A 19,509-nucleotide genomic window follows, 5' to 3' on the forward strand; every position below is an offset into this window, starting at 1 on the left:
TAATTCATTTAAACATACATTGTTAGTTTCTGTATATATTGCCAAACTCAACCAGTTATGTACATAGTACTCACAGAGTCCATTATGTAAAATTGGCCTCAATGTTTCATTGCCCAGGTGAATAAGCTCCCTTTGGACTCTGCTTCTTGTGCCCACTTTAGAGTCCTCTTTGTAAATATTGGATTCATTCCATTCACTGGGTTCATGTTCCTAAATGTCCTTATTTGGTTGGCAGTTCTCGGCTACCTTCACATTGTCTAGGTAGAATGTTTTCAGATCATCAGAGCTCCCTTTGGTAGATGAGCAGCTAGGTCTATTTAATCAGTCTATTTGTTTATTTATTAGATTTGTATGCCGCCCCTCTCCGTAGACTCAGACATCTATTTAATCAGTCAATCACCGCTGGCCTCTTTTACATGTATCGCAGGAGGAGGGACAATAGACTGGTTGGAAAAATGGATGGAAGGATAGATGGATAGCTAGAGAGATGATAGGATGGATGGATGGATAATAGACAGACAGACAGACAGACAGACAGACAGACAGACAGATAATGATGAATGGACAGACCGATGGATGAGCAAACTGACTGACTGACTGGTTGGTTGATTGGTTGGTTGGTTGGTTGGTTGGTTGGTTGGTTGGTTGGTTGGTTGGTTGATTGATTGATTGATTGGTTGATTGATTGCTCCTGGGAGGACAAAGAGAGAGAGATCATACACATACATGCATATATTCATTCTTTCACTCATTTCAAATTGGTTTTTTTTCCTGTTTTTTTTTAAATTTCCACCTTCTATTAAATCACCCTCCTGTTGGGTGACATGTTCCCCTCCCTCTTAAACAGTCCCTTGGGAGGGGGAGGGGTCGCTCCTGCCATGCCCAAATTTACTAAAAGAGAGGAGTTGAACAAGAAATGATCCATATCTTTATGTCCAAGGTGTGGATTTCAATTCCAGTTTGAAGTTTTCCTTCGATATCTCTCTCCCGGGCAAGAAAACTTCAAGGAAATCTCAAAATTCCCGCAAGGTACGATATACATATAACAACCAATGGAAGGCCAGTGGAAGCCGCCACAAAGTTTTGTGCTGGCTGGGGAATTCTGGGAGTTGAAGTCCACACATTGTAAAGGTTGAGAAATACTGCCCGAAGGGCACGATTCGAATCCATGGAGAGCATAATGCGAAGGTCATCTTAAAAACAAGCTATTGCTCAATCGTCTCTATTTCTATCTGTCGTCTCCAGATTGAGGTCGTCCACAATTACCAAGAGAAAAGAAATTCCTTGCAGTACTACATCACAGAAAGTGAAGACAGCTTAGATATGTTGAAAAGGTGGGTTGGTTTTTCCATTTATCTCCTTCCCATCCAGTTTGTTTAATCTGAAAAGAAAGGCTTGATCAACAGAACAGATTTTAAACAAATGCCTTCGGTCTTGTTAACTCAGATGTTTGAAAATTCTTGATCCATACGGGGGGGAAAATCTACCAATATGACCATAAGAATGGAGGCTGAAGTCTTTTATGGCTTCTACCAAAAGCTAGATCCAGATGTTCTTCTTGTTTTGCCAATAAAGGAGAATATTTGAGGCTCAGGGTTGAAATGAAGGGTTCTTGATGGCCTCTTAGCTTTGTTGTTTTCTTGCAGATGTTTCATTATCCAAATTAGGTGATGGGATCAGTGTTAGAAGGGAGAAGAGGATGAAGAGGAGACAACAGCTATGGGGTCCTTAGTGCTCTCTGAGTTTAGTTGCTTTCCTGCAGATGTTTCATTGCCCAAAGTAGGTAACATCAGTGCTACAAGAGAGAGGAGGAGGAGGAGGAGGAGGAGGAAGCGGAGATGACCATGGGGACCTTGGGGACCTGTGAGCTTGGAGAAGAAGGAGAAGGAGAAGGAGATGGAGAAGGAGAGGAAGAGGAAGAGGAAGAAAGAAGAAGAAGAGACAATGACTGACGACTGTGACCTTAGTTGTTTCTTTGGTATTCATCGGTAACATCACCAGTGCTAGTCACTGGGATCACATGTCATTAGGACCAGCACTGATGATGTTATCTAGTTTGGGTCATGAAACATCTGCAAGAAAACATTCAAGTTGAGAACGCACCACGGACCCCTCTTTTAGTTTTGTTGTTGATTTTGTGAAATAGTTGTAGAGCCATGATCTACATTTGATGCTTCTTGGTTTGGTTTCATTCCAGCCATGTCATACACGAACTGATACAAACCGAACGAGTGTATGTGGAGGAACTTTTCACTGTTTTGATGGTGAGTATTTATCTATTTGATTATTCGTTTACACCCACAAGTTTGTCCCAATTCTAGAGCCACTTGTATCTAATATTCCTGTCCTACTTCTGTGTCCATCCACAATTGATTTTCCCATATTCCCAAAAATCATTTTGACTTTTGGCTTTTTCAAAAGGCAACTGGACTTCATGTTTCCTTGAAGATGTTTCTCTTCTCATCCATGAAGCTTCTTCAGTTGAAGAACTGAACTAAAGAACTTGAAGAACGTCAACTGAAGAAACCTCTTGGACGAGAAGTGAAACCTCTTCAAGGAAAAACAAAGTCCAGTTGCCTTTTGAAAAAGCACCTTTGGGACAACCTGGATGACTGAAAATCTCCCTAGAGTCTAAGGGTAAAGTTTGGGGGGTTGGGTGATGATACTACAGAGTCTGGTAGTGAGTTCCATGCATCAACTACTGAGTTACTAAAGTTGTATTTCCTGCAGTCGAGTTTAGAGCAGTTTACTTTAAGTTTGTATCTTTATTTGTATTTTTCAGAGTATAAGACGCACCTAGATTTTAGAGGTGGAAAACAAGGGGGAAAAAATATTCTGAGCCAAATGGTGGTGTAATATATTATTTAATAAAACACCAGTATAGCAGAATACTTTTTACAACCCTGTACACTTTTTACCAGCTGCAAACTCGACAGCTTTAAGACTTGTGGACTTCAACTCCCAGAATTCCTCCTCCAGTTGTGCTAACTCAGGAATGGGAGTTGAAGCCCACAAGGCTTAAACTTGCCAAGTTTGAAGACCCTTGCGCCCCTAATCTTTAACTCAGGGCTCTTCAAATTTGACAGCTTTAGGACTAGTGGACTCCAATTCCCAGAATTCCTCCTCCAATCATGCTAGATAGGGTAATTAGAAGGCAAAAACACCCCGTTTTGTGAAAAATGGGCAGTTTTTCGCTCTCTTTTTGCAAAAAATGGCACATCTTTGTGAACAAATGGGCAAAACCGGCCCATTTTCCATAAAAACGGGGCCATTTTTGCCATCCCCCAGCACCCAGGAGGCCTCTGCAAGCTTCCCAGACCCGCTGTCCAAAAATGTGGGGATTTGGGTCAGCAAAAAATTGGCTGCGTTCGGTGTATAAGACGCACCTATATTTCCACCCTCTTTTAGGCAAGGGGAATGTGCGTCTTATACTCCAAAAAATACAATAATCTACTTTTCCAAAGATGCTTTGACCAAAGTCAAAATGATTTTTGATTGCCAAACGCTGGAAACTTATCAATCAAGAGCCCAGGAATTCTAGAGAGATGCTAAGTCTTGGCTGTCGATCAAAAGAGAGGCAGTGCAAATATTTGCCACGGGAGCGTAACAGTCCAAATGACGTGCCAGTTTCTGAGGCAGCCAGCGGTCAAAGATGGACTTCTCTTAGTGTGTTTGATGCAGCCAAGGAAAATTAGATCTCTTGGAATGGTTCACGGGCTCTTAAGAAGGTACCTCTGCGTTTTAAAAAAATTTAAAAGTTAAAAAGCCACGAAGCGAGCTATCCCAGCCTTTGAGGAATGTTGCGTGCCTAATGCTGCTTTTTGGCTCAGGGTTCTCAATGCTAAGGTTGCCTACTGCTAAATTGGGTGATGCTGTTGGCAGGGGTACCGAGCTGAGATGGACAACCCCACCATGGCTTTCCTCTTACCGCCCCTCTTGAGAAGCTGCAGAGATGTCCTCTTTGGAAACATGCCCGAGATTTACGACTTCCACAACAAGTAAGTTGGCGCGTTCTTCAAAATTTTCCCTTTCCCTTTCACCGTTGATTCAGGAAGTTGATCTCTTCTCCATCCTTCTTTCTCCCCTTTTTTTTTTTTTTTTTTTTTTGGTGCAGTATCTTCCTCCATCATCTGGAAAGTTGCCTTGAAGCTCCAGAGAGGGTTGGGTGCTGCTTCTTGGAAAGGGTTTGTAAGCAACTTTTCCAAACCGATTGTGGGTTCCCCTTATGCCAAGGCTGGCAAACAGGCAGATAGATAGATAGAGGGGCGGCATACAAATCTAATAAATACAAATACAAATAATACAAATACAAATACAAATAAATACAAATACAAATACTGTACAAATACAAATACAAATACAAATACAAATGGATGGATGGATGGACAGATGGACACCAGGAGAGATGGGACAGTGGGAATCTCCAGAGGGAACTGGTTCCAGAGGGTCAGAGCCACCACAGAGAAGGTATTGCTTGGCTGATAGGATTTGAAGAAGGCTGACTCTGTGGGTTCTAACTGGTCACTGGGATACATGAGGCTGGAGATGGTCCTGTACGTAACTTGATCCTAAGCCATGTAGGGCTTTATAGGTAGTAACCAATACTTTGAATTGCATTCGGAGACTGATGGGCAGCCAATGCAGCTCATGGAGTGATGTGGATACATGGGCAAACCTAGGTAAGCCCATGACAGCTCTCACTAGCTGAAGTCTCCAAACATTCTTCAAAGGCAGCCCCATGTAGAGCGATCCAGAAGGGCCCAGGGACGCCACTGACATTTCTGCAGTTGCCTAACTCTAGTAGTGGAATTCTTTCTTGGCCAAGTGGTGATTGGACACCCAAGGAATTTGTCTTTGGTGCAGATGCTCTCAGTGTACATAAAAGAAAAGAGACATTTGTCAAGAATCATGAGGTACAACACTTAATGATGGTAATAGGGGTCAAATAAGCAATCACGATACAATCAATATTAATAAAAATCTTAAGGATACAAGCAACAAGTCATAGAGCCAAAAGTGGGAGGAGATGGGTGATAGGAATGATGAGAAAAAACTAGCAGTAATAGTAGCTCTCCTGCAGGCTTTGACCCTAGATGTTGACTTTGGCCTTTGTATTTTTCTTCCCTTCTACAGCGGGAGGATTTTCAGATGTATGAGAAGTACTGTCAGAATAAACCCCAGTCGGAATCTCTCTGGCGGCAGCACGCCGAGAGCCTCTTCTTCCAGGTATTGTGTCTTTCTACCACAAGCGCCATCAATGGGATGCATTTGTAGACTGCCCATGATTTCCAAGGGTCGTATCTGCTGGGAATGTGGGGTGGAGTTATAATCGAGTTTTGAGAGGCGTGGCTTTTATTTTAGGGGATCCCCTGAGACATTCTGAAAAATGACATGCAAATTCTTCAAAGGTTTGCATGCATATCTCAACCGTTAACTTGCAAGGCATTGTTGTGTTTGTATATGAGAGAAACTCACACACAGACAGAGAGAGAGTGAGAGAGAGAGAGAGAGAGAGAGGTAGAGACAGAAAGACAATGGTGAAATCCATTTTTTAAACTACTGGTTCTGTGGGTGTGGCTTGGTGGGCATGGCAGGGGAAGGATACTGCAAAATCTCCATTCCCTCCCTATTCTGGGCCAGTCAGAGGTGGTATCCAATCTACTCAAAATTTCCACTACCGGTTCTCCAGAAGCTGTCAGAACCTGCTGGATTTCACCCCTGCAGAGAAAGAGAAAGAGACAGAAAGAAACAGGGAGAGACAGAGACACAGAGAGAAAGATTGAGAAATACAGAGAGAAAGACACACAGAGATAGAGAAGAGAGAGAGAAAGAAAGAGAAAAAGAGATAGAGAACCAGATGGAGAGACAGAGCAATGGATAGACTGAGACAGAGAGAAAGAGACAGAGACAAAAATACAGAAAGACTGAGACACAGAGAGGGGGGAGAGAGAAAGAGAGAAAGGGAGGGAGGGAGAGAGAGAGAGAGAAAGGAGAGGAAGGAAGAGAGAGAGAAAGAGAGAGACAGGGAGGGAAGGAGGGAGAGAGAAAGACAGAGAGAGAGAAAGAGAGAAAGGGAGGGAGGAAGAGAGAGAGAAAGAGAGAGGGGGGAGGGAAGGAGGGAGAGAGAGAGACAGAGAGAGAGACAGAGAGGGGGGAGAGAGAAAGAGAGAAAGGGAGGGAGGAAGAGAGAGAGAGAGAAAGGAGAGGAAGGAAGAGAGAGAGAAAGAAAGAGAGAGACAGGGAGGGAAGGAGGGGAGAGAGAGAGACAGAGAGAGAGAAAGAGAGGGGAGAGAGAGAGAGAGGAGTAGAAAACCCTGACCTGCAGATTGAGAAGTTGAATGCTTCAAATATATTTTGGGGAAAAATATTGTTCCTACCCTGTTTCTGGATGTGGGAATCAAAGCATCATTTGGAACTTGCGAAATGGGTACATTGGGACAGATTTATTGATGGTGATCGAGGCTTTTATCCCACCCAGAAATGACCCACCCTGGTTCATTTCTTTAAAATGGCAACCATAGCAACTGAATAAATAAATAAATGGAGGCGTTTCTAAGCATTTCAAAATCGGACTCATGGAATGCAAAGCCTTGGAGATGCTTAATGTTTCTTTGGTACCCACTTTTATTTAATCCCGAGTTTCGACCATAGACCCATCCCCTCAAGTTTTTGTCTTAAGAGTTTTATAAACTTCAGATGCCGGGTCTGGCTATGGGTGGACTTTAAATTCCAGAATTGTCAGCAGGAGCCCTACTAAATAAGGAATTGGGGATTATTCTCCACCTGTTTGATGGACATCCAGGGTAAACAAGATGGGTGTCATTGTTCCCAATGGCAAATAAGTTGTGTTTCTTCTGTAGGAGTGCCAGAAGAAGCTAGAACACAAACTCAGCCTGGATTCGTACTTGCTCAAACCGGTGCAGAGGTTAACCAAGTACCAGTTGCTTCTCAAGGTAGGGAGACGCTTGGTTAATTCATTTATTTTGTCCAATACACAATGAAGGTTATAGAGGATATACTCACAGTAAAATATATCAGAGAAAGAACAGAAGAGATATAGGAATAAAATATAGGAATAAAGATATAGGATATAGGAATAAGATATAGGAATAAAATATATCAATGAAAGAAAAGAGAAAGGATATAGGAATAGAAGAAAAGATATAGGAGATATAGGAGAGACAATAGGACAGGGGACGGAAGGCACACTAGTGCACTTATGCACGCCCCTTACTGACCTCTTAGGAATCTGGAGAGGTCAACCATGGACAGTCTAAGGGTAAAATGTTGGGGGTTATGGGATGACACTACGGAGTCCGGTAATGAGTTCCACGCTTCGACAACTTGATTACTAAAGTCATATTTTTTACAGTCAAGTTTGGAGCGGTTAATATTAAGTTTGAATGCTCTTGTGTTGTGATCGAAGCTGAAGTAGTCGTTGATAGGCAGGACATTGCAGCATATGATCTTGTGGGCAATACTTACATCATGTTGAGATCTGTAAAAGGGGCTCTACATTGTACTTCTGGAGGATTCCGAAATCTACTGGAAAGTCCCTTGAGGAATTTTTTTTCCAGAATTATGTCTTCAGGAAAAAGAATTAACCAACTCTGTTTTTGTTTAATTTGCAGGAGCTGCTGAAGTACAGCACGAGCTGCGAAGGGGTGCAGGAATTGCAAGAGGCTTTAGTTGCTATGCTGGATTTGGTCAAGTCTGTCAATGATTCAATGCATCAGATTTCAATCACTGGCTACGAAGTAAGATTTTCTCAGTAGGAGAGGGCTCTCCAGATACTTCCAGTCTTCTATCTCAATAAATCTATCTATCATCTATCTATAATATCATCCATCCATCCACATCCAAAGACGGGTTACAAGAATGGTGGAAGGTCTTAAGCATAAAACGTATCAGGAAAGACTTCATGAACTCAATCTGTATAGTCTGGAGGACAGAAGGAAAATGGGGGACATGATCGAAACATTTAAATATGTCAAAGGGTTAAATAAGGTTCAGGAGGGAAGTGTTTTTAATAGGAAAGTGAACACAAGGACAAGGGGACACAATCTGAAGTTAGTTGGGGGAAAGAACAAAAGCAACATGAGAAAATATTATTTTACTGAAAGAGTAGTAGATTCTTGGAACAAACTTCCAGCAGACATGGTTGATAAATCCACAGTAACCGGATTTAAACATGCAAGGGATAAACATATATCCATCCTAAGATAAAACACAGAAAATAGTATAAGGGCAGACTAGATGGACCAGGAGGTCTTTTTCTGCCGTCAGTCTTCTATGTTTCTCTCTCTCTCTCTCTCTCTCATCAATCATCCATCCATCCATATCTGTCAGTGTATGTCTGTCTGCCTGTTTGCCTATATCTGTCTGTCTATCTATACATGCATACACATGTACTGAGAGAGAGAAAGAATATAAAACACAGAACCTAAAACATAGCATCATGGAGCTGGAAGGGACCTTGGAGGTCTTCTAGTCCAGTCCCCTGCTTAGGCAGGAAACCTAATACCACTTCAGACAGATGGTTATCCAACATCTTCTTAAAAACTTCCAATGTTGAAGCATTCACAACTTCTGGAGGCAGGTTTTCCATGGATGAATTATTCTTACTGTCAAGAAATTTCTCCTTAGTATTATTATTTATTAGATTTGTATGCCGCCCTTCTCCGAAGACTCAAAGGGAGAAAAGAGAAGTTGCTTCCCTCCTTGTTTAGTTTCCACCCATTTCTTCTTGTTCTACCCTCAGGTGCTTTGGAGAATAGCTTGACTCCTTCTTCTTTGTGGCAACCCCTGAGATATTGTAACACTGCTATCATGTCTCCCCTGGTCCTTCTTTTCATTAAACTAGCCATGCCCAGTTCCTGCAACCATTCTTCATATGTTTTAGCCTCCAGCCCCTCAATCATTTTTGTTGCTCTTTTCTGCACTTTTTCTATGGTCTCCACATCCTTTTTACATCATGGTGACTGAAACTGAATGCATTCTCTTCTGAATACCTTGTGCTAGGGGTCTGTTTTCTGCGAACAACAAGTCTCAGAAGAAAGCCCAGCCTTGCAAAGCAAGGGCTGTGTGTAATTGCCCTACATGGCAATGGACCGGAGTACCTCCGGAACCGCCTGCTACCGCACGAATCCCAGCAACCAATAAGGTCCCACAGAGTTGGCCTTCTCCAGGTCCCGTCGACTAAATAATGTTGGTTGGCGGGCCCCAGGGGAAGAGCCTTCTCTGTGGCGGCCCTGGCCCTCTGGAACCAACTCCCCCCGGAGATTAGAACTGCCCCCACCCTCCCTGTCTTTCATAAACTACTCAAGACTCATTTATACCACCAGGCATGGGGGAGTTGAGATAGCTCTTCCCCCTAGGCCATTACAAGTTATGCATGGTATGTTTGTGTGTATGTTTGGCTTTATTATAAGGGTTTTGAGTTGTTTTTTATTATTGGATTGTACATGTTGTGTTTATTATTGTTGTTAGCCGCCCCGAGTCTGCGGAGAGGGGTGGTATACAAATCCAATAAATTATTAATTGTCCTTTCTTCCAGGGAGACCTCGCTGAGCTGGGCAAAGTCTTGATGCAGGGGTCCTTCAGCGTGTGGGTGGGTCACCGGAAAGGCCCGACGAAGATGAAAGACCTAGCTCGCTTCAAGCCCATGCAAAGGCATCTCTTCCTCTACGAGAAAGCCCTGGTCTTCTGCAAGAGAAGGGAGGAGCAGTGCGACAGCTACGAGAAGAGGTCGTCCTACAGCTTCAAGCACTTCCTGAAAGTAAGGAAACGCCGAGCACTGACATACGAGCGGCTTTTTTAAAATATTTTTTTATTTACATATATACAATGAGAAAATAACGACAAACAATACAATATGTTTCTTCTCTCCTCCTGTAGTAGGGACTGTTGACAGCATCCTCTCTTTTTTTAAAAAAATTTCTTGGCGGTGTTAAGACCAGTGTTTTAAGTTGTACATTGTTATAGTTCAGTTCTTATGTTATAGATTTTTTATCAAATAAACAAAACAAAAATTGTATTGATTGTTTAAAAAGATTGTTCTTTAAGTTATTTCTTTATCTCGCAGCACTATAAAGAGATGTTCTTTTATTTAACCAGATGTAAAATTCTTCCCATATTAGGTCATATTTCATTTTTTCTTTTTCTTTTAGTTCCATTGTTAATTTATCTTCTTCAGCACAATCTAACATTTTTTTTAATTAAATTCCGTTCGTTTGGCATATTTTCATTTTTCCAAAATTGTGCTATGGCTATTCTCGTTGATGTTATTAAATGTTGTATCAAGTAGTAATGTTCCTTATTCATCTGATTTTCAATAATACCAAGCAAAAATATTTCAGGTTTCATTTCCAATTCAATCTTAATTATTTCTTTTATCCACTTTTGAAGTTTGAGCCAAATTACTTACATACGAGCGGCTTCTGACATCCTGGTTCTATTTTCAGGGGTAGGCCATGCAACATCAACTCCCAGGGTGGAGATATTAGGTTTTAACAATAGCATTAGCAATAGTGTTTAGACATATATACCGCTTTATACTGCTTGTACATCCCTCTGGTTTACAGAATCAGCCTGTTTGCCCCCAACAATTTGGGTCCTCATTTGACCCATCTCGGAAGGACGAAAGACTGAGTCGACCTTGAGCCGGTGGTGAGATTTGAACTGATGAACTACAGCTAGTAGTTAGCTGAAGGAGCCTGCAGTGCTGCACTCTAACCACTGTGCCACTCCAGCTTAAACAAGACATTTAAACATTTAAAAAGGGAGGGAGGATAAGAAAAAAAGAAATATTGATCTCCGTCTCTCTCTGTTGCAAGTAAAATAAGGCGTTAAACATCAAATCCCAAGGGGTTTGTTCATATTAGAATGGGATAGAATGGAATTGGATGGGATGGGATAGAATAGAATAGAATAGAATAGAATAGAATTCTTTATTGACCAAGTGTGATTGGACACACAAGGAATGTGTCTTTGGTGCAGATGCTCTCAGTGTACATAAAATAAAAGATACATTTGCAAAAATCATGACAACACTTAATGATTGTCATAGAATAGAATAGAATAGAATAGAATAGAATAGAATAGAATTCTTTATTGGCCAAGTGTGATTGGACACACAAGGAATTTGTCTTTGGTGCATAAAGTCTCAGTGGACATAAAAGAAAAAGAGACATTTGTCAAGAATCATGAGGTACCACACTTAATGATTGTCATAGTGTACAGATAAGCAATCAGGAAACAATTAATATAAATCGTAAGGATACAAGCAACAAAGTTACACTCCTACAGTCCTTAGTGGGAAGAAATAGGTGATTGGAACAATGAGAAGAAGAATAGTGGTGCAATCTTAGTAAATAGTTTGACAGTGTTGAGGGAATTACTTGTTTAGCAGAGTGATGGCATTCGGGGGAGAAAGCTGTTCTTGTGTTGTCTAGTTGTTCTGGTGTGCAGTGCTCTATAGCGTCATTTTGAGGGTAGGAGTTTACACAATTTATCCCCAGGATGCGAGGGGTCAGTCAATATTATCACAGCTCCCTTTTTGGCTCATGCAGTACACAGGTCCTCAATGGAAGGCAGGTTGGTAGTCATTGTTTTTCTGCAGTTCTGCTTATCTTCTGTATTTAAAAAATGCCCTATTATGGAGGCAAAGTTGTGGCCTGTTTTGCTTCCCCTCACAACTTCCTCCTCCTGTCTTCTCCATTCCCCTCTTTTGCTCTGGTTTTGTTCTCAAATGCCTTGTTTTTCCTGCTCGGTCGGTCAACGGGAACCCGAATGTTCTTCCTTGGAAAGAAGACAGGAAAAAGGATTGGAGGTCTTCCGCCTGGCTGTTCTCAGCATCTGGACACATCCGTAGCTCCGTCAGATGCCTCCAGCCGAGGGGTCCGATTTGTTTATCCAGCCGTGCCCGGAAAGCTCATTTGCAGAGACAACCTTGCGATTGGCCCAGGCTGTCCCGAGACGAGACCATCTATCACTGTAGCTGAAAGCAGTGTCCAAAGCAGAGGAGAAAGGAAGAACCAGATGGCTTCCCAGCTGGTACCATTTGTTTAATGCCTCCCTCCTCCTGCCCGTGTTGTTTTCTGTGTACGGGCGGTACAAGTTGTCATTTGCAAGCACAACAGAAGCTCTGAAACGTTGCCGTTCGTTCGTATTGACAGGGAGCCTCGTTGAACTGGCTCAACATTCATGGGCCAGGATGCAATGAAGCAGCTTTGGAAAGACAGGCCAGAGGGTCATTTTTGCATGACGTGACTCACGCAACCCTCTCCTGCCCCTGGCCAGTGACTCAGCCTGGTGCTTGGGCAGCCTGCAATCTGGAATAAGAAGGCCACTCAGCCAACTTTTCATTTTTCCCTGTTTTTCCTTGCTTAGAAGAAGAAAAGGGAGGAGGAGGGGGGGAGAAGGAGGAGGAGGAGAAGGAGGAGGAGGCGAAAGGGGAGGAGGAAGGGGGGAAGAAGGAGGAGGAGAAGAAGGAGGAGGAGGAGGAGGAAGAAGGAGAAGAAGAAGGAGGAGGAGAAGCAGAAGGAGAAGGGGAGGAGGAGAAGAAGGAGAAGGAGCAGAAGGAGGAGAAGGAGGAGAAGAAGAAGAAGAAGAAGAAGAAGAAGAAGAAGAAGAAGAAGAAGAAGAAGAAGAAGAAGAAGAAAGGGAAGGAGAAGGAGGAAGTTGTTATTGTAAGGAAGACTTAGAAGGGAGAGTCAATAGTCATTTTTCAAATAAAAATAAAATTAAAAGCTAGATTGATGGAAAAGTCTCATAGGATGGTGAGGACCAGTTAAAGCTGTTCATTCAAGATTGCATGTGAATTTCTTCCTTCTTTTAGATGAATGCTGTTGGAATCACAGAAAACGTGAAGGGAGACCCTCGCAAATTTGAGATCTGGTACAGCGGCCGAGAAGAAGTCTACGTTGTGCAGGTAGTCTTCCTGGAATTTCTGGAAATTCCTGAAACCGAACCCCGAATTTCACTTATTGGAGGAGAACCCTGCAAATTCTTGGCCCTCCATAGGATGAAGAGTCCTCAAATAAAGCTGGCCTGAGATGAAACTTTGCTAATGAAGTTCTGTAAAGTTGACTGACTTTTCATCACAGTTTGCAAAATCATATCCATTTCCTTGGCGTGATTTGACTTGCTGGGGGATGCATATATCCAACACTGATGATATTAGTTTGGGGAATAACATTTATACTTATACAGTATACCACTTCACAGTCCTTTACAGCCCTCTCTAAGCAGTTTACAGAGAGTAAGCCTATTGCCCCTCAACTGAGATATTCCTTCCCCCTAGGCCTTTACAATTTATGCATGGTATTGCCCCCCAACAAACCGAGTCCTCATTTTACCCACCTTGGAATTCAATTCAATTCAATTTATTAGATTTGTAAGCCGCCCCTCTCCGAAGACTCGGGGCGGCTCACAACAGTAATAAAAACAGTATAACAATGGAACAAATCTAATAATAAAGTATATAAAACCTCAACAATTAAAAACCATACAGCACATAGACATCAAACATGAAATATAATAAGCCTGGGGGAGATGTCTTAGTTCCCCCATGCCTGGCGATATAGGTGGGTCTTAAGTAACTTGTGAAAGACAAGGAGGGTGGGGGCCATTCTAATCTCTGGGGGAAGTTGATTCCAGAGGGCCGGGGCCGCCACAGATAAGGCTCTTCCCCTGGGGCCCGCCAAATGACATTGTTTGGTCGACGGGACCTGGAGAAGGCCAACTCTGTGGGACCTTATCAGCCGCTGGGATTCGTGCAGTAGAAAGCTGTTCCGGAGGTATTCTGGTCCAATGCCATGTAGGGCTTTAAAGGTCATTACCAACACTTTTAATTGTGACCGGAAACTGATCGGCAGCCAGTGCAGGCCACGGAGTGTTGTAGAAACGTGGGCGAATCTAGGAAGTCCCACGATAGCTCTTGCGGACGCATCCTGCATGATCTGAAGTTTCCGAACACTTTTCAAAGGTAGCCCCATGTAGAGAGAGTTGCAATAATCGAACCTCGAGGTGATGAGGGCATGAGCGACTGTGAGCAATGACCCCCTGTCCAAATAGGGCCGCAACTGGTGCACCAGGCAAACCTGGGCAAACGCCCTCCTTGCCACAGCCGAGAGATGGTGGAAGGATGGAAGGCTGAGTCAACCTTGAGCCTACTGAGATTCGATCTGCCAAACCTCTGGCAGCTGGTGATCTAACCACTGCTCCACCGAGGCTCTTAGCACAGAATGCTTTGCATATGTGCAGAGGGTAAAAGAACCCAAATAGCAGTGTCTGGGCGGAGCCTCGCACTCCGTTACCGATCGGCTCTACAACGACCGACAGGCACGAGCGAACTGGGAGAATTTCACCCTTGATACTCACCTCTCTAGGTGGGAAGGCCACTCCTGAGAAGGAAAATAAATCCAGGTTCTTTTGAATGTTCCTGCCACCTTCTAAAGAGGAACTTTATTATTATTATTATTATTATTATTATTATTATTATTATTATTATTATTATTATAGTGTTCCCTCGATTTTCGCGGGTTCGAACTTCGCGAAAAGTCTATACCACAGTTTTTCAAAAATATTAATTGAAAAATACTTCGTGGGTTTTTACCCTATACCACGGTTTTTCCTGCCCGATGACATCATATGTCATCGGCAAACTTTCATCTGCCTTTAATAAATATTTTTTAATAAACTTTAATAAATAAACATGGTGAATAATGATCCAAATGGTTGCTAAGGGAATGGGAAATTGCACTTTAGGGGTTTAAAGTGTTAAGGGATGGCTTGTGATACTGTCCATAGCCAAAAATAGTGTATTTACTTCCGCATCTCTACTTCGCGGAAATTCGACTTTCGCGGGCGGTCTCAGAACGCATCCCCCGTGAAAATCGAGGGAACACTGTATTATTATTATTATTATTATTATTATTATTATTATTATTATTATTAATTGGATTTGTATGCCGCCCCTCTCTGCAGACTCGGGGCGGCTAACAACAATGATAAAAAAAACAACAGCATGTAACAATCCAATTAATAAAACAACTAAAAACCCTTATAGTAAAATCAAACATACACACAAACATACCATGCATAACTTGTAATGGCCTAGGGGGAAAGAATATCTTAACTCCCCCATGCTTCGCGATAAAGATGGGTCTTGAGTAATTTGCGAAAGACAAGGAGGGTGGTGGCAGTTCTAATCTCTGGGGGGAGTTGATTCCAGAGGGCCGGGGCCGCCACAGAGAAGGCTCTTCCCCTGGGGCCCGCCAAACGACATTGTTTGGTCGACGGGACCCGGAGAAGGCCAACTCTGTGGGACCTTATCGGCGCTGGGATTCGTGCGGTAGAAGGCGGTTCTGAATTTTGAGTTTAGATCTCACCATCTTCTCTTAGGCACAAACCTTTGACCTGAAAATGGCCTGGCTAAATGAAATCCGAAAGATTTTATTCAAGCAACAACAGCTCATGAAAGGTAAAGTATTCGGCTTTAGAAACTCCTTCAAGACGTCTGCAAAAAACTGGATGGTTTTTGACTCCAGCGTCTAAACTGAGAGGTCTCTGTCCGATTTTGGAAAACTAAAAATTAAATCCACAAGCGGATGTCTTTAATAGTTGGGGGCCTTTGGTGAAGTGCTTTGACTTCCTGGACCAAATCAAAAGATTTAATCCAGGATTGTCTTCCCAGATCTTGGATACTGACAAATCCCCCCATTTCTAACCTGGAGAATATTTGGAAAACCAAAGAGATGGAACTAACACAATGTTGTATCATATTCACAGATGAGAAGCAAGGGTCATCTTTGTGTACTGATTCAATTCAACTTTCTCCTCCCTTAAGTTGTGGGTAAGTCAAGGGGGGGGGGAGCCACCAAATAATCTTTGGGTAATTTTTTTTATTTTAATATAGTTTATTTATTAGTTAAAAAAAGGGGAGGGAAGTATAAACAGGAGGAGAAAAAAGGTAGGGGGGAAGGATACAAAATCTAGGGGTTTGGGAAAATGATAGTACTGTACATAGTAATACATAAAATACAAAAAATTATTTGTATCAATAATATATTGCTCAAAGTATGTAAGTAAAAAGCATCCTTATTGTTACCATTTATATTGTGTATTATATTTGTAATCCAAACATTTAATTTCCAATTTCTAATACATGTATATATATAATTGTTAGTAGACGATAATTTATGAAAGAGGAAAGTAAGAACAAATTAGTTAAAAAGATTTGTAGTTTATTTAAATGAATGATATAATTAAGGAAGTTTAGAATTTAGAAGATATTGAGGGGAGGGGATCTGCGTTTATATTTATATCATGAAAGTAATAAGGCTATCTCATCTTTGAACGTTCAAAATTGAAACAAAATTAATCTATGAAATAATTCCAAGACCAACTAAATTGAAATTCAATTCGAAAAAGATTGTATATCATATCTCTCTTTATTTGTCTTTAAATCAATAGACTATACACCATATAACATATTAATACAAATAGTTACTAATTTTTATATCAACTCTTACATTCTTTTTTTAATATATATATATACACAATAATACATTTATTATACTATACATATATACCCCCTTTTTTTTTTTTTACATAATGTCGAATCTTTGGGTAATTTATGTGGTTTGGTTTTTTTCATAAATCACTCTCATTGAATTTTCATATCATTCTGACATTTAAAAAAAAAAACTCCCAACCTGTAAAGTTACTATTTTCACATGCCATCAATTCCAGTGCAAAGAAACTTTTATCAGGCGTCCGTTTAATAGACGCAGCGTGGAACAAACCAATATTCCATGCTAATTACTATTATTTGCCTAAGGACGCGATTATCTAAGTGACTTCCTTCCATAAAGGATGCAAATGGCATCGTTTGTGCCATTTGCATAATGAAGTCCTTATGCAAATGTCCCAAATTACTCAGAATGAAATGCACTCATTTGGGATTAAGAGATGCTTCCCCCTGCCCCCTCCCTGCCCATCAAAAAAAGAGATTTCCATACGTATGCATATTTTGCCTCTCAATTGCTTTTTTTAAATTGTTCCAACGGAATCCTGGATCTCAAACACTGGGGGGATAAAAAACTCTAAACTAATTGTGTTCTGGTCCATTTTGATCCAGGGAACATGAATTAAGTCTGCTCTCTAAAAGGCGCCAAGCCAAGGTTTGAACCTGGGCCTCGTTCCTTCTCAACTCCTGAATGTGTTGTTGTTCGTTGTTTAATGACCTCGTAATCAGTAGTGGGCTCTTACCGGTACGGTCAATGTCATTGTACCGATAGTGAAAATCAAGCTGCATGCACATCTCTGAATCTCCAACATGCACATAGGTGCGCCGAGCAAGATTTTGCTTCGGAGCATGCGTAGAAGCAAATTCTTGTGAGGAGACACACGAGCAGGGGTGGAAAACAGTTCCACCAGTGGAAATGAAGATGCATGTGCAGCTCCAGCTGATTGGCGGCTGTCAGTTTCTGGATTAGCGGTCTCGGTTCAGCTCTCCTTTTTTCCCTGCTGCTGCTGCTGCGTCTGTGCTCCTTGCTTTTTTCCTCTTTCCTCCTTCCTGGCCTCGGACGAGCTTCCCTCTCTCCTGCCCGGCTCCCCTCCAGCCTCACGCGGCCACCTCCCGCCTGGGGTGCAAGCAGGAGGCGTGAGTGGAAGCGGCGCTGGCAGCATTTATGCTACTGACAGCACCCATCCACCTAGCTACCCAGTCTGAGCCGGGAGGGGCAACCCAGGAAGGAGAGTGCGGGAAACGCGAAGCAAATTGTCACCCCAGTGAGCGACACTGGTAAAGTTGTAAGTCGAGGACTTAACAGTTCACTTGAACGATGTTGCTCATTCAAGCCACTCCCACCTGGTCACATGGCCGGCAAGCCACTCCTAGCCAGTCACATGGCCATTAAGCCACACCCACAAAATAAGCCACGCCCACAGTGTGGCAGTAAAAATGTTGGCTGCCCATTACTGCAGGTACAAGAGAGATTTCAGTAATTTTTTGCTTCTGCACATGTGCGGAAGCTAAAAAAATCACTGAAATCTCTCTTGTGCACATGTCACCTCATGAGGTTTGGTTTTCTGTGCATGCACAGAAGCAAAATCTCGCTCGGATGCTGACACACATACACCAGAGACACAGGGCTGTATGAGAAGCGCACTGGGAGAGGCGGGAGCAACAAGCCCTGCCTGCCCGTAATCCCTCATGGGGTGGAGTCAGGGCAACCGAATGTTTGTGTTTGCTGGCCCGTTGCCTTACCTATCGCCAATGAGGAGTTTTGCTCAGCAGATCTATTCTCTTTTTTTAAAAAAATAAAATTTATTAATTAGCAAGGGATAAATGGGGGGAAGGAAAGGGGGGGTACATAAATTCAAAATGGGCAAGGGTAATGATCACATGGCATTATATTTCATAATATATGTAACAGGATGGAACAAAATTTCAATAATCACATTTGTATCTTATTACTATAAATAATTCACTTATCTATCTTATTGTATTAATTAAAGCTTATGAAGATCATAGGTATTAGTAAGAGTAGTAAAAGAGTTATTTGTAGAAAGGTAAGTAGAAAAATATTATTAGATTTATATGAAATGTTGTGCAAAGGGAAAGTATATAAAAAAAAGAGGGGAAGAGGGAGAATGAAGGGGGTATATTGATGTATTGTTGGGTGTATCAGTAATATTTTGGTAGAAAGAAAAAAAAGAAAAAAAAAGAAAGTGAGTAAAAAAGATAAGATATACTTATATCTATGTAGTAAGTGTTGAGAAAAAAGAGAGGTATAGCTTAATTAGTCTGAGATAAATTAATGATTAAATTGTAAAATTGGAGTGAGAATCATTGTTTAATTGAGTTTAAAAAACAGAGTAAGGTTGTCGGAATCTATTCTCATTGTGCCCAGAGAGAGAAATATCAGCCTCTACTTAGGATCAAACTCACAGCCTCCTGAATGTGAGGCGAACCACTCCTGAATGGACTTTGTGTGTGCTTCCTAGGAAAAAGCCCAGAGCTTCTGTAAGCTCAGAGGAGAACGATTCGGAACGTACCAGCCCTGTAACTGTGGAGAACCTACCTTCCTCTTCTCAGAGCAAACCTAGCAAAAGTACGTATCCTTTTACAATCTTCTTTTTTTCTTTCTCTTTTTGTTGCGACTGATTATCTTGGGGAATGGTTTGGGGAGGATGTCAACAACAGGAGGCACAATGCAAATTTGGGGGGGGGGGGGTTAGCATTTTTCGGAGGGCTTGTGAAGCTCAAGGAGAAATGGAACCTCTCCTGTAGGGCAGTGTTTCCCAACCTTGGCAACTTGAAGATATCTGGACTTCAACTCCCAGAATTCCCCAGCCAGCTGGCTGGGGAATTCTGGGAGTTGAAGTCCAAATATCTTCAAGTTGCCAAGGTTGGGAAACACTGCTCTAGGGCAGGAGACTTCAAACATGGCAACTTTAATACTTGTGGACTTCCAACTTCCCAGAATTCCTCAGACAGTC

The 19,509-nt window shown here is 42.0% G+C and overlaps 1 protein-coding gene across 1 annotated transcript in view; it reads left to right on the forward strand.

The window, feature by feature from the left end:
- The window catches only part of MCF2 (MCF.2 cell line derived transforming sequence), a 59,238-nt gene that overhangs the window by 30,760 nt on the left and 8,969 nt on the right, over positions 1-19,509 (forward strand). The window contains exons 14-26 of the mRNA XM_070759963.1: positions 941-1,029; positions 1,246-1,334; positions 2,198-2,264; positions 3,883-3,998; positions 4,115-4,184; positions 5,134-5,226; positions 6,861-6,953; positions 7,632-7,757; positions 9,557-9,778; positions 12,839-12,931; positions 15,406-15,484; positions 15,793-15,856; positions 19,015-19,121. Of these exons, the coding sequence (XP_070616064.1) occupies positions 941-1,029; positions 1,246-1,334; positions 2,198-2,264; positions 3,883-3,998; positions 4,115-4,184; positions 5,134-5,226; positions 6,861-6,953; positions 7,632-7,757; positions 9,557-9,778; positions 12,839-12,931; positions 15,406-15,484; positions 15,793-15,856; positions 19,015-19,121 (1,308 nt within the window). The remainder of the gene's footprint in view (positions 1-940; positions 1,030-1,245; positions 1,335-2,197; positions 2,265-3,882; positions 3,999-4,114; positions 4,185-5,133; positions 5,227-6,860; positions 6,954-7,631; positions 7,758-9,556; positions 9,779-12,838; positions 12,932-15,405; positions 15,485-15,792; positions 15,857-19,014; positions 19,122-19,509) is intronic.

The sequence above is a fragment of the Erythrolamprus reginae genome, chromosome 8 (genome assembly GCF_031021105.1).
Source record: "Erythrolamprus reginae isolate rEryReg1 chromosome 8, rEryReg1.hap1, whole genome shotgun sequence".
NCBI lineage: Eukaryota > Metazoa > Chordata > Lepidosauria > Squamata > Dipsadidae > Erythrolamprus > Erythrolamprus reginae.